At 42.0% G+C, this 15,531-nt stretch overlaps 1 protein-coding gene across 1 annotated transcript in view; it reads left to right on the top strand.

The window, feature by feature from the left end:
* LOC118431656 (adhesion G protein-coupled receptor L2-like) overlaps positions 1-15,531 on the top strand; it is a 38,944-nt gene that overhangs the window by 1,333 nt on the left and 22,080 nt on the right. The window contains exons 2-3 of the mRNA XM_035842897.1: positions 13,209-13,332; positions 13,699-13,912. Coding sequence (XP_035698790.1) covers positions 13,251-13,332; positions 13,699-13,912 — 296 coding nt within the window. The 5' untranslated portion in view covers positions 13,209-13,250. The remainder of the gene's footprint in view (positions 1-13,208; positions 13,333-13,698; positions 13,913-15,531) is intronic.

A 15,531-nucleotide genomic window follows, 5' to 3' on the forward strand; every position in this document is an offset into this window, starting at 1 on the left:
CTTCTGCTGAAAAATGAGTGGGAAAAATGCAGAAGTAATGACCCGTACTGACAGCGGCTATAGAAAGCAACCCGTAATTGGACTGTCCTGGTCCAGGGATTTGTAGGAAAATGGTCGGTAGTTTTCCTTGTTTGTGTTATATCTGTTTGTCTGGCAGGAAGAACTGGCTGGGATGATGGGTAAAATTGTGGGCAAGGGTTAAATATTCTGGCTGAGATTTGTCTGTGTAAGGGTCTGTGGTTCGTCTACTCTAAAACCACAGCACAGCGGGTAATAACAGATGTGTGCTCACATTTTCATGGAAATCCAGAACAAAATATGCAGAAGTTTCACCCTGGTTACACTTTCCACACCGTTGTACTAAAAACTTCTGCTAAGGGCCCAGCAGTTTTTCTTTTGTTGTATGTTTTGGCAAACCTCCGCAGAGTGGAGACCTCCAGTGTCAGGCGAACACGGGCATACATGATGATTTGTCTGCGCAAGTTTTTACGTTTCAAAGCGACCAGGACTTGATGCCAGCGTCTCACATATGGTAGAGATGTTTGTAGCAGTCTGAGATGGTTGTGCACAGCACTGCGGGGTGGATGAGGGTGAGCTATTGTGTTAGTAACTCCACTGATCACCCCTGTCTACATGTGCCTTTTGTTTAGCCAAGCCTCTTTAGTTTTGTAAATAGATAATTACTGCAGGATTGTTCTCCGATGGTGGAGTTGTGAGCTGGCAATGACGGTGTATCACACAGGATAATGGGGAGTGTTAATCATGCCACACTTGTACTGGAGGCAATCAGGGCCACACACAAGCACTGCGCTCGTGTGTGTATTCCTGTGTATTCGTGGGAATTTTGGCACTTAGAAGTCGAGCAGCTGGGTAGAGGGACGGGTCAGTGAAACCTCCACATGTGTGTGGGTACTGCTGGTGCACAGATGGACACCAGAGCCACCCTGGCAGAGCTGTTTGCAGGAAAAACATCCTGGGACACTGATACTCCATCAATTATGCAGGCCTGCCACAGATAGTGTCAAGAAATTAAATCATCCCTTACCTCTCAATTTGGCAGACTGGTTAACTAGTCATTATCACCAGCACGGATCTAGCTTCTGATATGGTGTCAAGGGAGTCATATAGCAAACAAGACTGGGGATTTATTGTGTTGACACAGTCGATAGCTTTATATGGTTTGCTTGTTGCTCAGAAATAATGTTATCATATTCAAAACAAATGGTCATAAAGCTATCGCTGTCTGTTTGCTGGTATATTAATTATTACATACAGCATTTTGATAGGTCAATTGGCTATGCTTGTCTAGTTAAATTGATGTATTTCGTTCACAACAGGGCTCGAAATGCAGGGTGCATGTTCAGTTTTTTTGTGTTCAAAATTTCAGCTGTACACCTAATGTTTTTATTATGGATTGCACCTAAATGTTTGTGTAGGGGCATGTACATAAGAAAGAGTATTATTTTTGTGCACTAGTAAATAGCAAATTCTTGTCAGAAAAAAAAGAGAATATCTTTGTTGTCCTACTTGATTAGGATTTACAAGGTTTTAGTTAAATAGAAGATCTATACAACCTCCTTGGAATTTAGAAATTGACTAAAGAATTTTACTTCATTTGTCTAACGTTATGGACTAAACAAGAATCTTCTCCGTTTCTTTTCTGTACAGTGTACTCCAAAATTTTACTTAGCTGCACCTATACCGGTACCTATAAAATAAATTTGAAGAATTGCTCACATGAATAGTGTGTAGGTGTTTGTTCCCTCTATGAGATACTCCTGTATACGCACTCACTGTTGTCTACAATGACATATCAACATGCTCTGCTCATGACAGCCAGTGTTTCTCAGAAACAATCTTAATTTCTGTCTATTTCTCAGACTCTGTGGAGCCTGGTAGAGGCTACTCCGGTGTATGGTGTGCAGTTGTTTGTACCTAATCTCCAAGCAGATCCTACAATGGCATAAGATAGTACCAAACTGGCCAAAGACTGTAGTCAGCCAAAAGGTGTCCATTTTCCATCCCCGGTAGTGAAACACACTCCAAAGCTGGCTTCACTCCTCTGCCAGCTTTTGATACTATCTTATGCTACTGTAGGATCTGCTTGGAGATTAGTTTGTACCCAGTGTGAGATACTCATGGATTTGACAGACACAATAGCACGTCAACATGCTCTCCACATGCCAGCCAGTGTTTCCCAGAAACAATGGGGTGTGAAGGACTCAGTACTGAAACAAAGCCACATGTTACTGGGTGGTGAATGAGGCGTTGGGTCCCAGATAATACAGAGAAAATGTACATCAGAATTGGGGTGGATTGTTTGGTGCCTTTCGACAGTGAAGTGATTCAGAAAGTGTTATTGTAGAGTTCAGTCATGTGTTCGTGTGAAATGCATGATCATTCATGTTTTATTCAATTTTGGCACCTGAAAATCATGAATTAGGCAAAAGTGAGATTTCTCCACTGCAACTAGTGCAAGATGGCAACTGTGTGTCGAGTTGAGTCATGTTTTGTTTAGAAATGTGCAAGGAAAACAGACAAAATCCCTCCAAGTGTGAGTTTAGTTTTGCCCTCTTGGTACATGAAACTCATGAAAAAGGCAAAACTGAGATTTCTGGACTGGAAAATAGCAACTGTGTGTCGAGTTTGAGACATGTTTTGTTTAGAAATGCGCAAGAAAAACAGACAAAATCCCTCCAAGTGTGATTGTACTGTAGACTTCATGTGAAATACATCACTTCATGTTTTGTTGAACTTTGGCATCTGAAACTCATAAAATAGACAAAACTGAGAGTTTTAGTCTCCAAACAGCAACTCTGTGTCAAACTTGAGACATGTTTTGTGTAGAAATGCGCAAGAAAAACAGACAAACCCCTTCCAAGGGTGATTGTAGTGTTCAGTCTTGCCTTCATGTGAGTTGCATTACTTCATGTTTTATTAAATTTTGGCGCCTGAAAGTCATGAAAAAGGCAAAACTGAGATTTTCAGTCTCCAAACAGCAACTCTATGTCGAGTTTGAGACATGCTTTGTGTAGAAATGCGCAAGAAAACGGACAAAATCCCTCCAAGTGTGATTGTAGAGCTCAGTTGCTTTGTTTCATGTTTTATCCAATTTTGACAACTGAAAGTCATGAAAAAGGCAAAACTGAGATTTCTGGACTGCAAAATGGCAACTGTGTGTCGAGTTTGAGACAGTTTTGTTTAGAAATGCGCAAGAAAAAGACAAAATCCCTCCACAGTTTGTGCACGATTTAGCAGATCCTCCTTTTGTTGTCCCTCCCCTCCCTGCCGAGGAGGATTTCTGGCAGTGGAATTATTTTGGTTCCAGGTCGTCAGCGGGGTAGGGAGGTTAATTAGTAGGTACAGAAAAATCCGCCGACGCACGGCTTTCATGTTCGGCTTAATGAAATTGTTACTTTCCCCCACACGTCTGTATCTGAAGCCAGTCAGCACCGGCTTATACATAACGAGATCTTCATAATTGCCGTAAACATCCTCGGAGTAAACAATCGCGCCCTTGAAACGACCTTGTTGTCTGTGGGGAGGGGTTGATTGTTGCTGACGTCTGCCGACGGAATGTCGGGAATGTCGGATTTATGCAGACTTTGACCTTCAGAGGATGTACCTGGGTTTGAAGTGGGGCGGTGTTAATTGGAGTTTGACCTTGGAGAAATCTTTGTCCTTTTCCCATTGTTGTCGGTAGTTTCTTTAACAAAACCTCAGAGAGAGGAAAATGTTTACATGGAATTATGGCGTCTGCTGTGGAGTCTCAGAACATTAGTATGTAAACAGTGTTGGTATTTCAAAATAGTTTGCTGAGTATCAAGAGAAACAACTGTTGGATTTGGAAATTATGGATTTGAACAAAGTGGCAAGTATGTGTAGTTTTGGTTAGGAATTGAAATAGCTTGGTACCATATATGGTATTTTGTCCCCCTATTGTTATATAGTATCAACGTATGAAGTTACATCAAGAGATTTGGCATAGACACTTTAAATTTGCAGTTTGTCTTTTCAAAATTGTAGGAATATCTTATCTTAGTGTATGTCGGTTTACTGTATAGCAAGAAATATTCACAGTAGTCGTATGTTAGCCTAGAAGTAAATACCAGACCCCTGCCTGATCTCAAAAATATCTTATCCTGTGGGCTGAGGTCTGGTATCCAGATTAGTTATATGTTGGCAGTTTCCAAGCAGCAAACATGTACCCAGCCTTCTGTGCACCCCCCTCCCCCTGGCTTCACTGCAAACTCAGAACACAGTGAACACCTGCCCCAGTGAACACCCTTGCGATACGGTCCTGCTGTGATATGTTCCCAGACCACTGTGCTTCCCCCCATCTCTGCATAATGGACCGACCCGCCTGACCTTGCTACTTGACTCCCCAACCTGCTGTGTAACGATTGCTATTCAGCTGATATCCTGGAGTAAAGTGGGGTGATGATGATGTTGCATTTTCTTCAGCTCTACATGAATCACACGCAACAAGTGTTTTAGTCAGCCTGAATTTTTTCCCGTCCCCTGGATTTTGAATTTTGAAATCAGGACCCACTGAAATACTATTTCCTGCATTTTGAGGGGCAAATTCTGCTGGTAGACTATGCTTGTTTCAGTGCGTGGCGTCTGTTTTGATATATTTATAGGCCAATCTTTGTCAATCATAGAGGACAGAATGGGCAAAACTTTTGTCCCTCCCCAGCAGCAAAATTCCGTCAAAATGATGGAAGGACACACACTGGCTAAAACCCTGCACGCAACACTTAAGCCAGTAAGTTAAGGTCGCTTTACATTGACGACAGTACATAGTTGTGCAACAATGATTGTGAGTGACGATTGTCTTTAGACATGCAGTCAGGAAGTATCGAGGGACAGGTTCTTTTATTTCTGTGTGGTAGATTTTTGCCTGGGTAGCGATGATCTGTGTCAAAGTATTCTACAGATGTGCGAGTGCATGACCCACCGTGACCTGCTGTATGACTTGCTATTCAGTTCATATCCTGTGTGGTTGGGTGTTGATGTTGCATTTCTTTAAAGGTATGCTACGTAATTATCTTTGTGACCTCCCATGTTAGACCCTCTTGGCTGTAAGTAACAACTTCCAGGCCTCCAGTAGGCACCCTAGGGGGTGGGCTAATGAGTTTATCACACTCCAGCTGGCTACAGGGGAAGATCTTCCTCTTTTCAAACACTATTTTTTTTTCACTTCAGAATAGGATATAATCATGCACTTAGTCTATTTTGTAGGGTATCAATAAGCTGAGGTTACATTCCCTTCAAAACTGCAAGAAATCTTGCAAATATTACGTTTTTCAAAAACTCTGGTGCAACTGTCATCAGACACCCCACTGTGCAGTCAGGCACACAAGACACTGATAAGCCAGATGTGGGCGTGTTTCCCTAGGAAGCATGGAGGTACATGTAGGAAGATCACAGTTTGTAGACATGTTTGTATGAAAACTATGATGCACTGATGTTGCAACTTCTCTCACTGAGCCTTGATATTCAATGCTAAAGGGTAGACTTAGCTTACTATGTAAAGAAATGGCAGGAAAATCTACTTTTTGTATTGTCCAAATATTACGTAGCATAGCTTTAACTCTACATGAAACACACGTAACATGTACCACCGTGCAGTCAGCAGTTTCTGTGCTCCCTGTCCATACTGACCTCTTCAGCCTTACTACATGACTTTCATGAGGGTCTGCATGGGGGGTCCCGACAAAGATTTACGCTGAATTCAGAAGTGCCCCCTACTATTTACGCTAAATCAAGGAATGCAATTACTCTAAATTTGGTTGCCTCGCTACGAACAGTAGATAAGATGGTTTTCCCTACGAGTTACGGGAAATAAAAATAGGCTGCCTACGCCTTACGTTAAAGAGCATGCAGACCCTCTTTCATATCTGTGCTGTCTCCATCTGTAGACTGACCCATTGTTTGGGAACCCATGTTGTGAATTTTGGTCCTTGAACATGTCTGAAGCTTAGGAAAATACTTTACGTTTTACTTTTAGTACAGATTTTTTTGACGGAAGGAGTGAAATATTTGTCCCTCACAACGAGGGAGATTTGCGTTGAACGGGCCCTGTAGACAGCTCCAGTCGCACAACACTACAGATACAACTGGGCTGTCAGCAGTTTTCATGTCCTCTGCTCATACTGACCTCTGTAGCCTCGCTACATGACATTCATATTCATGCACATGTCACAGATTCTAGCATGACGCAGGGCTTTAGCCAACTCAAATTTTTTTTCCGTCAGCCAATTCCAATCGTGGTGAAAATCGTGAAAATTAATTTTTCCTATGACACTACAAAGTAGTAAATGTTGCCATTGAGACCTTGAAAAACCGGTTTTAATGAGATTATCGTACGCGAAAGAGCGCCGACACACATTGTCAACAATCATAACAATAGCAAAACAAACAGTGTGTGGCTTTTACAGCCGTGGACAGCGTCCCCAAGCCGCCTGTAGCTTCCACCTAGGATTTTTGTCCGTCAAAGTTGACGGATTGGTTTTAGAATTTTTCCGTCAGACACAGTAAATTTCCGTCAATTGACGGAAAAACGGACGCTGGCTAAAGCCCTGGCATGACGTTACAGACAGTTTGGGTGTTTGGCCCAGAACCCAAAGGTCCTTGATTAGAATCCCTTGACATGCCTTGATGTTTAGTCTGTGTAACACAAACTCCGCTGTCCAGGGCTGCGGATGTTGGGCAGGCTGCTACAAGCGAGATTTAATCAGGCTACCTTGATGTTGTGCTCTTGGGAAAGGCATTAACAAGACTCCACTCAGGTGTTTAAAAGTGGGTTCCTGACTTTGGTAGTGGAAGGTAAAGGGTGGTGGAAAGAGAGGGCTCCACCTTCCAATGAACCGTGCCCTAAACAGAGGGGATAACATCCCACTGCCCCTACGGCATCTAAAAACAGCCGTGAGATTATGACTGTCGATATCCTTTGCACTTACCGTTACTCACAGTTTTCAGAGTGGTGCCAAAAGCGGAAGTGCTTTTTTTTCAGGTCTATTTACATAATAACATTGCTTGGATGTTATGATTTGTGTTTTGTGACAGCAGTGTCTGACTGAAAACGACAACAGTTGGTGTCAATGCAAAAACAGGACATAGGATTTTGTCTGTGCATCACTTGGAAATGTATTCATAGGTTTAGAAAATATTCAGTCACAACCACAAGTTAAACTTTCTGACTTAAATGTGTTCTTCATGAAGGCAGCGAACTTATTTGTCAAAATGTTGACACATGAGAAGACTGTTGCTCATGTGGAAAGTATCTCACTTCATGCTTCTAAGATTTATGATTTGTTACATTTACCCTTGAATAGGTAACATGTATGCTAGAAACCGCTACAACTGCATAGTTGCCATTTTTGTCAGGCACGTTTTTCCAACCCCAGGAATATGTGATGTATTCATACCTGACATGTCTGACATAGACAACATAGAAACAAGGCAACCAGGGGTGGCAGGCTTCACCCCCTTTCCCACACACTTATACTAATACGCTCAGAGACATAATCTCCAAGTAGATCCACGGTGGCGTAATATAGTATCAAACCTTCCCGTTTGACTCCCTTTGGCCGGCTACACTCCTTGGCCAGCTTTGATGCTATCTTATGGCACTGTAGGATCTGCTTGGAGATTAACAGAGACACACATAGACATACAGACATGCACACATACAGATACACACTAACACATACACACACACACATGCACACACACACAATATACACACAAAACCACAGACACACACAGACGTACAAAATCACACACACACACACACACACAGACACAGACCCACAGAGAGACAGACAGACAAGCCAAACATAAGTGATAACACTGTAAGGCTGAAGTAAAACTCCAGTGTCTGAAGGGAAATGTTTTCCCACTGTTTTACAGTTGACCGTTCATGCAAACCGACATTTTTGTTGTTGTGCCTTGACTTGCCTAGCAAGGCGTGAATAGTCGCTTTTGACGAGCGCTGACCCGATCGTTCCGTCCGTGATTACGACGTTTTCAACTGTCAGTCAAGCGTTTAACAGGTTGGTTAAGAGTTCTTTTGGCTGCTGCCCAAAAGGTGTAGCTGAGATGGTCCTGTTGTTCTGTCTCTCCCCTGTAGCTGAGATGGTCCTGTTGTTCTGTCCCTCCCCTGTAACACTAACCATGGGGTAGATCGGTGAGGGTCTGCATGCTCTTTTCCGTAAGGCGTAGGCAGGCCTTTTTAATTCCCGTAATTCGTAGGGTAAGCTATTTTATTTCACGTAATTCGTAGTGAGGATGGAAAATTTACCGTAAAGCGTAGCCAGTGTATTTCACGTAAGGCGTAATCTAGCCTAAAAATTTCACGTAAAGCGTAATTAAGCCTAAAAATTACCCGTAAATCGTAGCTGGCCTCCCAAATTTCGTAAGTCGAAACGTAGTCTACCAGTAAATTTAGTCCTTCAAAACACAGGAAATTGCGTTTCAGAGGATCAAGATTTCAAAATTTCGCCGGACCTCACTTGCGACTCCTTTCACCTTCGGCTTCGGTCATCGACATGGTAAAAATATGGTATATACCCTCGAAAATCTTCTTTTTTTTGCAAATAGAAATGTCATTGAAGTTAGCTTAGTCTGCCAGCAAAATTTGCCCATCAGAATGCAGGAAATATCATTTTAGAGGGTCAAGATTTCAAAATTTCCATGGTCCTCCTTGTGCCGCCTCGCGCCTTTGGAACTCGAAATTCTGAAAATATGTTGGGGATGTGTGTCAACCTCAAGTATCTGTTTTGCTAATAGAAATTTGCCCATCAAAATGCAGAAAATATCGTTTTATAGAGGGTCAAGATTTCAAAATTTAGCCGGATCTCCTTTGCCACTCTATTCACCTTCGGTCATCGACTTCGTAAAAAATATGTATCATGGCTGGGGGATGTGACGTGTCAACCTCAAACACATTTTTTACTGATAGAAATGTAATTTCACTTAGTTTTCTATAATAGCCAAAAAAACTGGCGTTTCAGGGGGGCAGGATTTCAAAATTTTCCCGGACTTTCCTTCGGCGCTCGACGTTGCAAAAATAAGTTGGCTGGCGTCACCCTCATAAGCTTACGCTGAACCCCTGGGACTCTTTAATTAGAAATGCCATTTAACTTAGCTTTGTTTGCCAGCGAAAATTTCCCTTCAAAATGCAGGGAATAGTGTTTCAGAGAGTCAAAATTTCAATCTTTCTTGCGGAGCACGACCCCGCCTCTGTCGAGTGTTGCCAGCCTTCCAGAATTTAGCGTAAACCGTTGTCAGCCTGTCTGAATTTAGCGTAAAACGTTGCCTGCCTTCATGAATTTAACGTAAAGCGTTGTCGACCGTCCCGAATTTAGCGTAAAGCGTTGTCAGGACCCCCCATGCAGACCCTCATCGGTGTCGCCTGGAATGTGTGGGTAATGGGGTCTTACAAAACGACATGGAGAGTTGTTCTGCTTTTCTTTCGTTCTTGCGAAATGTTCTATTGTTCCATCCTTACTTTCGGAAGTTGGTGTTGCAGGGTTCTTGGCAGTGCAGTTGAGCATAGAGGGCCCGTACGCTGTGATTCATATCCCCTATGCTGTGATTCGTATCCCCTACACTGTGATTTGGGACCCTCATTTGGGTTTGGGTATTTCAACCAGGATAGGAGGCTTTTTAGTTGTTTTGTATTAAAGGTGAAAATGTTGGCTTTATTTCATTAAATTAGGCATCAAAATGCAGGAAAAAGTACTTTTGATGAAATGAATTTATAAGTACAAATGCTCTTCAATGCTCACACCTGCGTTGCTTGCCACGTGGCTTTGCTGCGCTAAGATGCCCCTACACTGTGAGAAATCCTGGTGAAAACCCTTTGTTGATGACTTTGGGAAAGTTTATTCTTTTCTACATGTTCTTCTTGTCAACCCTCTACATGAAACAAAGAGACTGTTCTCTTCAGTCTTGTCAAACATCCAAACAAAGAGACCATTCTGTATCCCTCTGCCCTGTGGCTGTGTGTGGATGTCTCACCAATAATGTATATCATCGGGTAAGAGACACACCTGTAGTCTTTAATTAGGAACAAATAAAGAACAAGACTCAGAGGTGAATACTTAAGAAACTTGTAATCTTTTCAGACAATAAACCCAAGGCTGGCTATGATGTTATGAAGCACCACTTTAGTCACATTCCAGTCTGCTGACGTTAGTGTGCAGCGTGCAAAATACCCACTTGCACATTGCAACCACTTTTTGCTTGGTGCAACTTACTTCTAAACTCAGGTTGCACAGGGTGCAACTTAGATTTTGAACCTCAGAACTCGATTTTGTTGTCAATTTACTTAAAAAAATAAATGGACTGAGGCAGCTCTGTTTCATATCAGCCAAACATGTCTATTATGTATGTATGTACAGTGTATATATTGTACCTTTTTTTTTTAGAAATTAGTGAACTGTAGGTGGTGCAACTTGAAATTCAGTTGTGCAACCTATTTTTGCCCCAGGTTGCACACATGTGCAACCTGGCTCAGAAAAGTATTTTGTACACTGGTGTGGTATGAATGTATGCTGTAGCTGTATTCATGTAGCTGTCATGATCTTACTTTTTGCATTTCTTTTAGTTTTAAATTCATGTCGAACCCTTGCCTGACGAGGAACAACAGACGATAAAGCAGATAGTGAGTGTGTGTGTGTGAGTTGTACTTTGTGTGCTATGTAGTAGATCTATTGTTGCTCCAAATACTTTTCGTTTGCTCCAATTGATTTGTAACTCAGAGCTAATGTTGTTGTTGGAATTCGTTGATATTTTTTTCTGCCGTCTTGAAAATGTTCTGCAAATAGAGGTTGGTTGTGGTTCTTTCAAGTACTGTAGTTATGTATCTAGTAGCCAAATGAAAACATTTTTCTAACGGTCCATTTTTACCAACATGTCATACTTCCTTGTTGTTTAGGTAGATCATCACTGCTAGGCTTGGCCAGGAAACTGTTTTTTCCAAAGGAAATCCCTTCCAAATTGCCTGCCAGTCGGAGATGACCAGAATATGACAGTACCTATCCATGTGTCATGTTTGACCTTGTAGGTTACTCTACGAGATATGAGACAGAAACATCAATGTTTATCAGAACAAAAATATAGATGGCGGTACCTATTTTATTTCTTGGTCTTGACCAGGGCTGTCCCCAGGACCCATTCCTATGTGCCAGGAGGGGAAATCACTTGTTGGGACGGAAAAACATTTTACCCTATCCATCCTCAAAATCTGAACTTCATGATCAATTTTCAGAAGTTTGAAATGACACGTTTAACAAGGAAAAAACAAGGTCACAATGGGTGGAACAGAAAAAATTTAAAGCTGGAGACAGTCTTGGTCTTGGCATTAAAGTAAAGATATACCTCTAATGTTAGAAGATCATGTTAACAGAGTCTGAGTGGAAATTCTGTCGTGCACTCAGTTTCAGGGAATGAAAATACAAAATGTAGTGAGATCATCTGATGCTTGTTTTTCTCCCAGCTCTCTGTTTTCATCCGAATCTCTTGCTCAATCTTTACTCTAAACTGTCCGAGAAACAATTTAAAATGAACAAGTGTTGTCTCCTGACCTGTGATATCCCCCATACCTGTGGTTATGAGAACCTGAGAATGAGATAATCAAAGTGTTATGGCGCCACCCCAGGGGGTGATGGTGTAAACGAGATTCTGTAGCAGGTGGATGATATTAACATACTGATGGAACACCAAAATGCAGCTCCTCCAATTTTAGCATATAGAGAGCTGATTTCTCCCTGGTCATTTCGAGAAGGGTGGTTGGTATGTAATTGTATTTATAGAGTTCAGGGTATGGGGGAAACTTCTTTGCCATGTTCATATTTCTGAGGATTGCTTGTAGCAAAAATGACGCTCTTTTCAATTATGAGGGCACTGAACAGTTGACCAAGGTTTGACTGCAACACTTTCCAGTAGGGTGAAGTTAAGGTGATGAATCACAGGAGGGATCCGTTCTCCGAATAAGGTAAAAACCACTGTCAAGAGATGGAAAAAAAATGAAAATGGAGATATGATTTTGGGGCCTGTTTTGTGTGTGTGCATATGTATATGCATATCCGGCACAATATCTTAAAAACACCTGAGTGGTTTGCAATGTAATTTGGTATGTGTGTTGCAGACCTGAAGATCAATGTTGATTTTGGGCCTCCTGTAGGTGGAATCTGGTACTGCAGCAAAAGTCCCATTTTCTGTATGTTTAGACTTACTTTGGTCTTGTTGCTGGAGTTGTGTGTGCACATTATGGCTGTACAGTACTAGTGGTATAATCTCCAGGCAGATTTACCAGTGGCATCACATAGTATCAAACCTGGTCAAGGACTAGTCGGCCAAAGGGAGTCATCAGCCTCCCGTATCCAAACACACTCCTAGGCCAGCTTCACTCCTCTGGCAGCTTTTGATACTAGCTTATGCTACCGTAGGATCTGCTTGGAGATTATTACCAGTGGTGAAATTACACAATTTTCCACATTAAACCCCCGGCCTGGGAGAGTCCACAGGGGGCCTGGGGTCGCCATGGTTACTAAATACTAGAAAGGTTGAAATCAGCAGGATGATTATAGCACAGCTGCCTGTAGGTTAGAGAACCTGGGCTGGTTGTGGCAGACTGCCAGATCTGTCCATGTTTGTTAGTTGTTATTGGGTGGGAGGACTACTCTCTCATCCCAGCCAGGGGCTGATTTGAGAGGGGCTTACAATATTTGGTGCCACTATTCTATACGAGGGACGGCCGTAACCTTGATACTCATTTTCACCTGAGTGAAGTGAGGAAAGTCGTGTTAAGTGCCAGAGTTTGACACTGGGAAGGCTGGTTTTGATCTGTCAGTAGGGTTTTACCATGTAGGCCTCAGATTTGGGTTGTGCACGAGTGCAGTATTGTTTTTGGCTTTTCTGTTTGCGTGTATGTGAGTGTTTGTCTGTGTGTGTGTGAGTGTGTCTCTGTGTGTATGTTTGTGTGTGTGTGTGTGTGTCCTTTTGTATATACGTTCATGCGTGCGTGTCAGGGCTCACTACATGACCTGGCCTATGCTCCCAGTATGGAAATTTGCCAGTAAGATGGACAAACATTTCCACTATTCATTTGAAAGAACATATTTCTTGCATCCTATCTCGAGTTCAGCATACTGTTAATGTTTGCCACCTCACTGAAACTGTCACTCTTGTTGCAGACTGCACTTCCATGTGAACTTGTCGGAGGTCGTCCCGTAACCATGGAAATGCCCTGGCTGCCGGCGAAGCTGCTCCTGTCGACGCTCGTTCTGCTGCTGATGGGGCTCAGCCTCGGCAACGAGAGTAAGGCATCGTTTGTTTGTTTGTTTGTTTGTTTGTTTATTCATACAGTTTTCATGGTATTTCCTTTTTGACTTACTTTTCGGTATAAATTTATTCCTATTAATGTTATATTTTTGTGTTGTTCTTATTCATCTTCATGTTGTTATTCTATTATTTGTTTTGTCAGTGGTTGAAGTCTTCCATTGTTTTATTTCTTTCAAAAACACCAGAGATGATTGATAGTGTGTTGGTTGTTGCCTTTTTTCATTAATCTTGGCAGAGACTTTTTTGGTTATGTAAATATCAGTCATAGTCCAGGTTTCCTGTGTTTCAATATGGCTCCTGAGGATCAAGTAACGCGATGTTCTGTTGTTATGGCAACCACAGCAGCGGTGCATCCGATTGGCTTCCCGACGGCGACGAATCGCGAGATCGCCTGCGAGGGTCTCGTCATCAACCTGCGCTGTCCGAGCCACCGCGTCATCTTCATCGAGGGCGCGAACTACGGGCGAACCGACAACCTGACGTGCGCCCGGAACCCCCGCCGCATGCGCAACACCAACTGTCGCCATCCCGACTCGCTCAAGATCATGTCAGACAGGTCAGCGGATGTACATGTAACCTGATACACCTGTAACCTGATATCCTGATACACACATAACCCTATATATATATTTTTAATCTGATATAAATGGTCTTATTGTATACAATGGTAATGGTAGCTGATAGATCTATGTATCTAGTATTTTTTTCGCCACAAAGTTACCAATTTTTCATAAATTACTCTTAGTTTTCCTGGATTGCTTCTTTTGTCTTCATCTGTGGTACATTGTGCGTATGTAGAGCTGCTAGAATCAGATATTTTTCTTAACAAACTTGTGCCAGTTAGTATGTTGGACCATGTGAATAGATGACAGTGCCATGCATGTATTTGAGCTAACTCTATATTTTATGTTCTCAGTGGCAGGCATGTGTGTGGTGTGGCACCGTTGCATGTGATAAGACACATGTATGTATCAGGGGAGGGATTGTGGTCTGGCAAATTCACAAATTCCTCCACTAGAGATCAGATCTGAGTCTCTGCCAACAGACACCAGGATAGCCTGATTAAATCTCACTTATAGCAGCCCGCCCAACATCCGCCGCAGGGAGGGGCCAGTTACAGCCATGGACAGTGGAGTTTGTGTTACACAGACTCACACCAGGAATGTGTTAGGGTGGTCTCCCATTTACAAATCTGAATTTTTGATCTATGTATTATAAATGGGAGAGACTTCATTGGAGATATAATTCTTATTACACAACCAGTAGGTACTTACATTGCTAAAGTTTCGACCTTAGAAGCTCTGACGAAGGTGTCTGAGAGACATCGAAACGTAAGCAATGTAAGTACCCACTGGTTGTGTAATAAGAATTCTCCTTCATCCTATGTTGCCTTTCTAGTTTAGAAATTCATTTATTGGTTTCTCTGGAGCATATACATGAGCTGCTAAGCTTAGTGGTTAGCCTTATCTGCAACTCTATAAGTGAGACGACTCTTAAAAAGTTGGAAAGTGCTCAGTGCCTTTTCAGCATAAATCCATCCACATACACAGAAAAATCTATGGATTCCGATCGGATCTCTGCTGGTAGGATCAATGATTCTGCCATGTTGGAACCTCTAACCTGACATATACATGTGTCTGGCTAGTATATACTGTATACGCTATCTTAGTATACATGTGTCTGCCTAGCATATACGCTACATTAGTATACATGTGTTTTTATACTAGTTCATTAATCTTGTTGCGTTGCATTCGTCAGTTGCTTTCCTTTTTTCAGAATCAGAACAGCATTTGGAGCATGACAGTTTTGCGTACATTGTTAAACGCTGACCCATTTCTTTACTAGGTTCTGTGGCATGTTTTTCAGTCATTTCAGCGAAGGGAGAGAATTTTTCTGCTCGGCTCTCAATTAGCATTATTTATGTCTTGATGTACTAAACGATGAGTTCAGCTTAGGGCTGTGTACCTAAAGAAATTTTAGTTACAGGTACAGGTACACAGGTTTAGGTACAGGTCCGGACCTTTACCTGTACCTAAACAAGTTTGATCAATTATCTGTAAGTTATAAATGTAGTCAACTGGCTTTTTTAGTGATGAATTGTCATCTTTGTATGATAATTTTGATATTTGAACCTGAAAAACAAAGTTTTCTTAATTTTGAACTGCACTATTATCA

The sequence above is a fragment of the Branchiostoma floridae genome, chromosome 15 (assembly GCF_000003815.2).
Source record: "Branchiostoma floridae strain S238N-H82 chromosome 15, Bfl_VNyyK, whole genome shotgun sequence".
NCBI classification, from domain to species: domain Eukaryota; kingdom Metazoa; phylum Chordata; class Leptocardii; order Amphioxiformes; family Branchiostomatidae; genus Branchiostoma; species Branchiostoma floridae.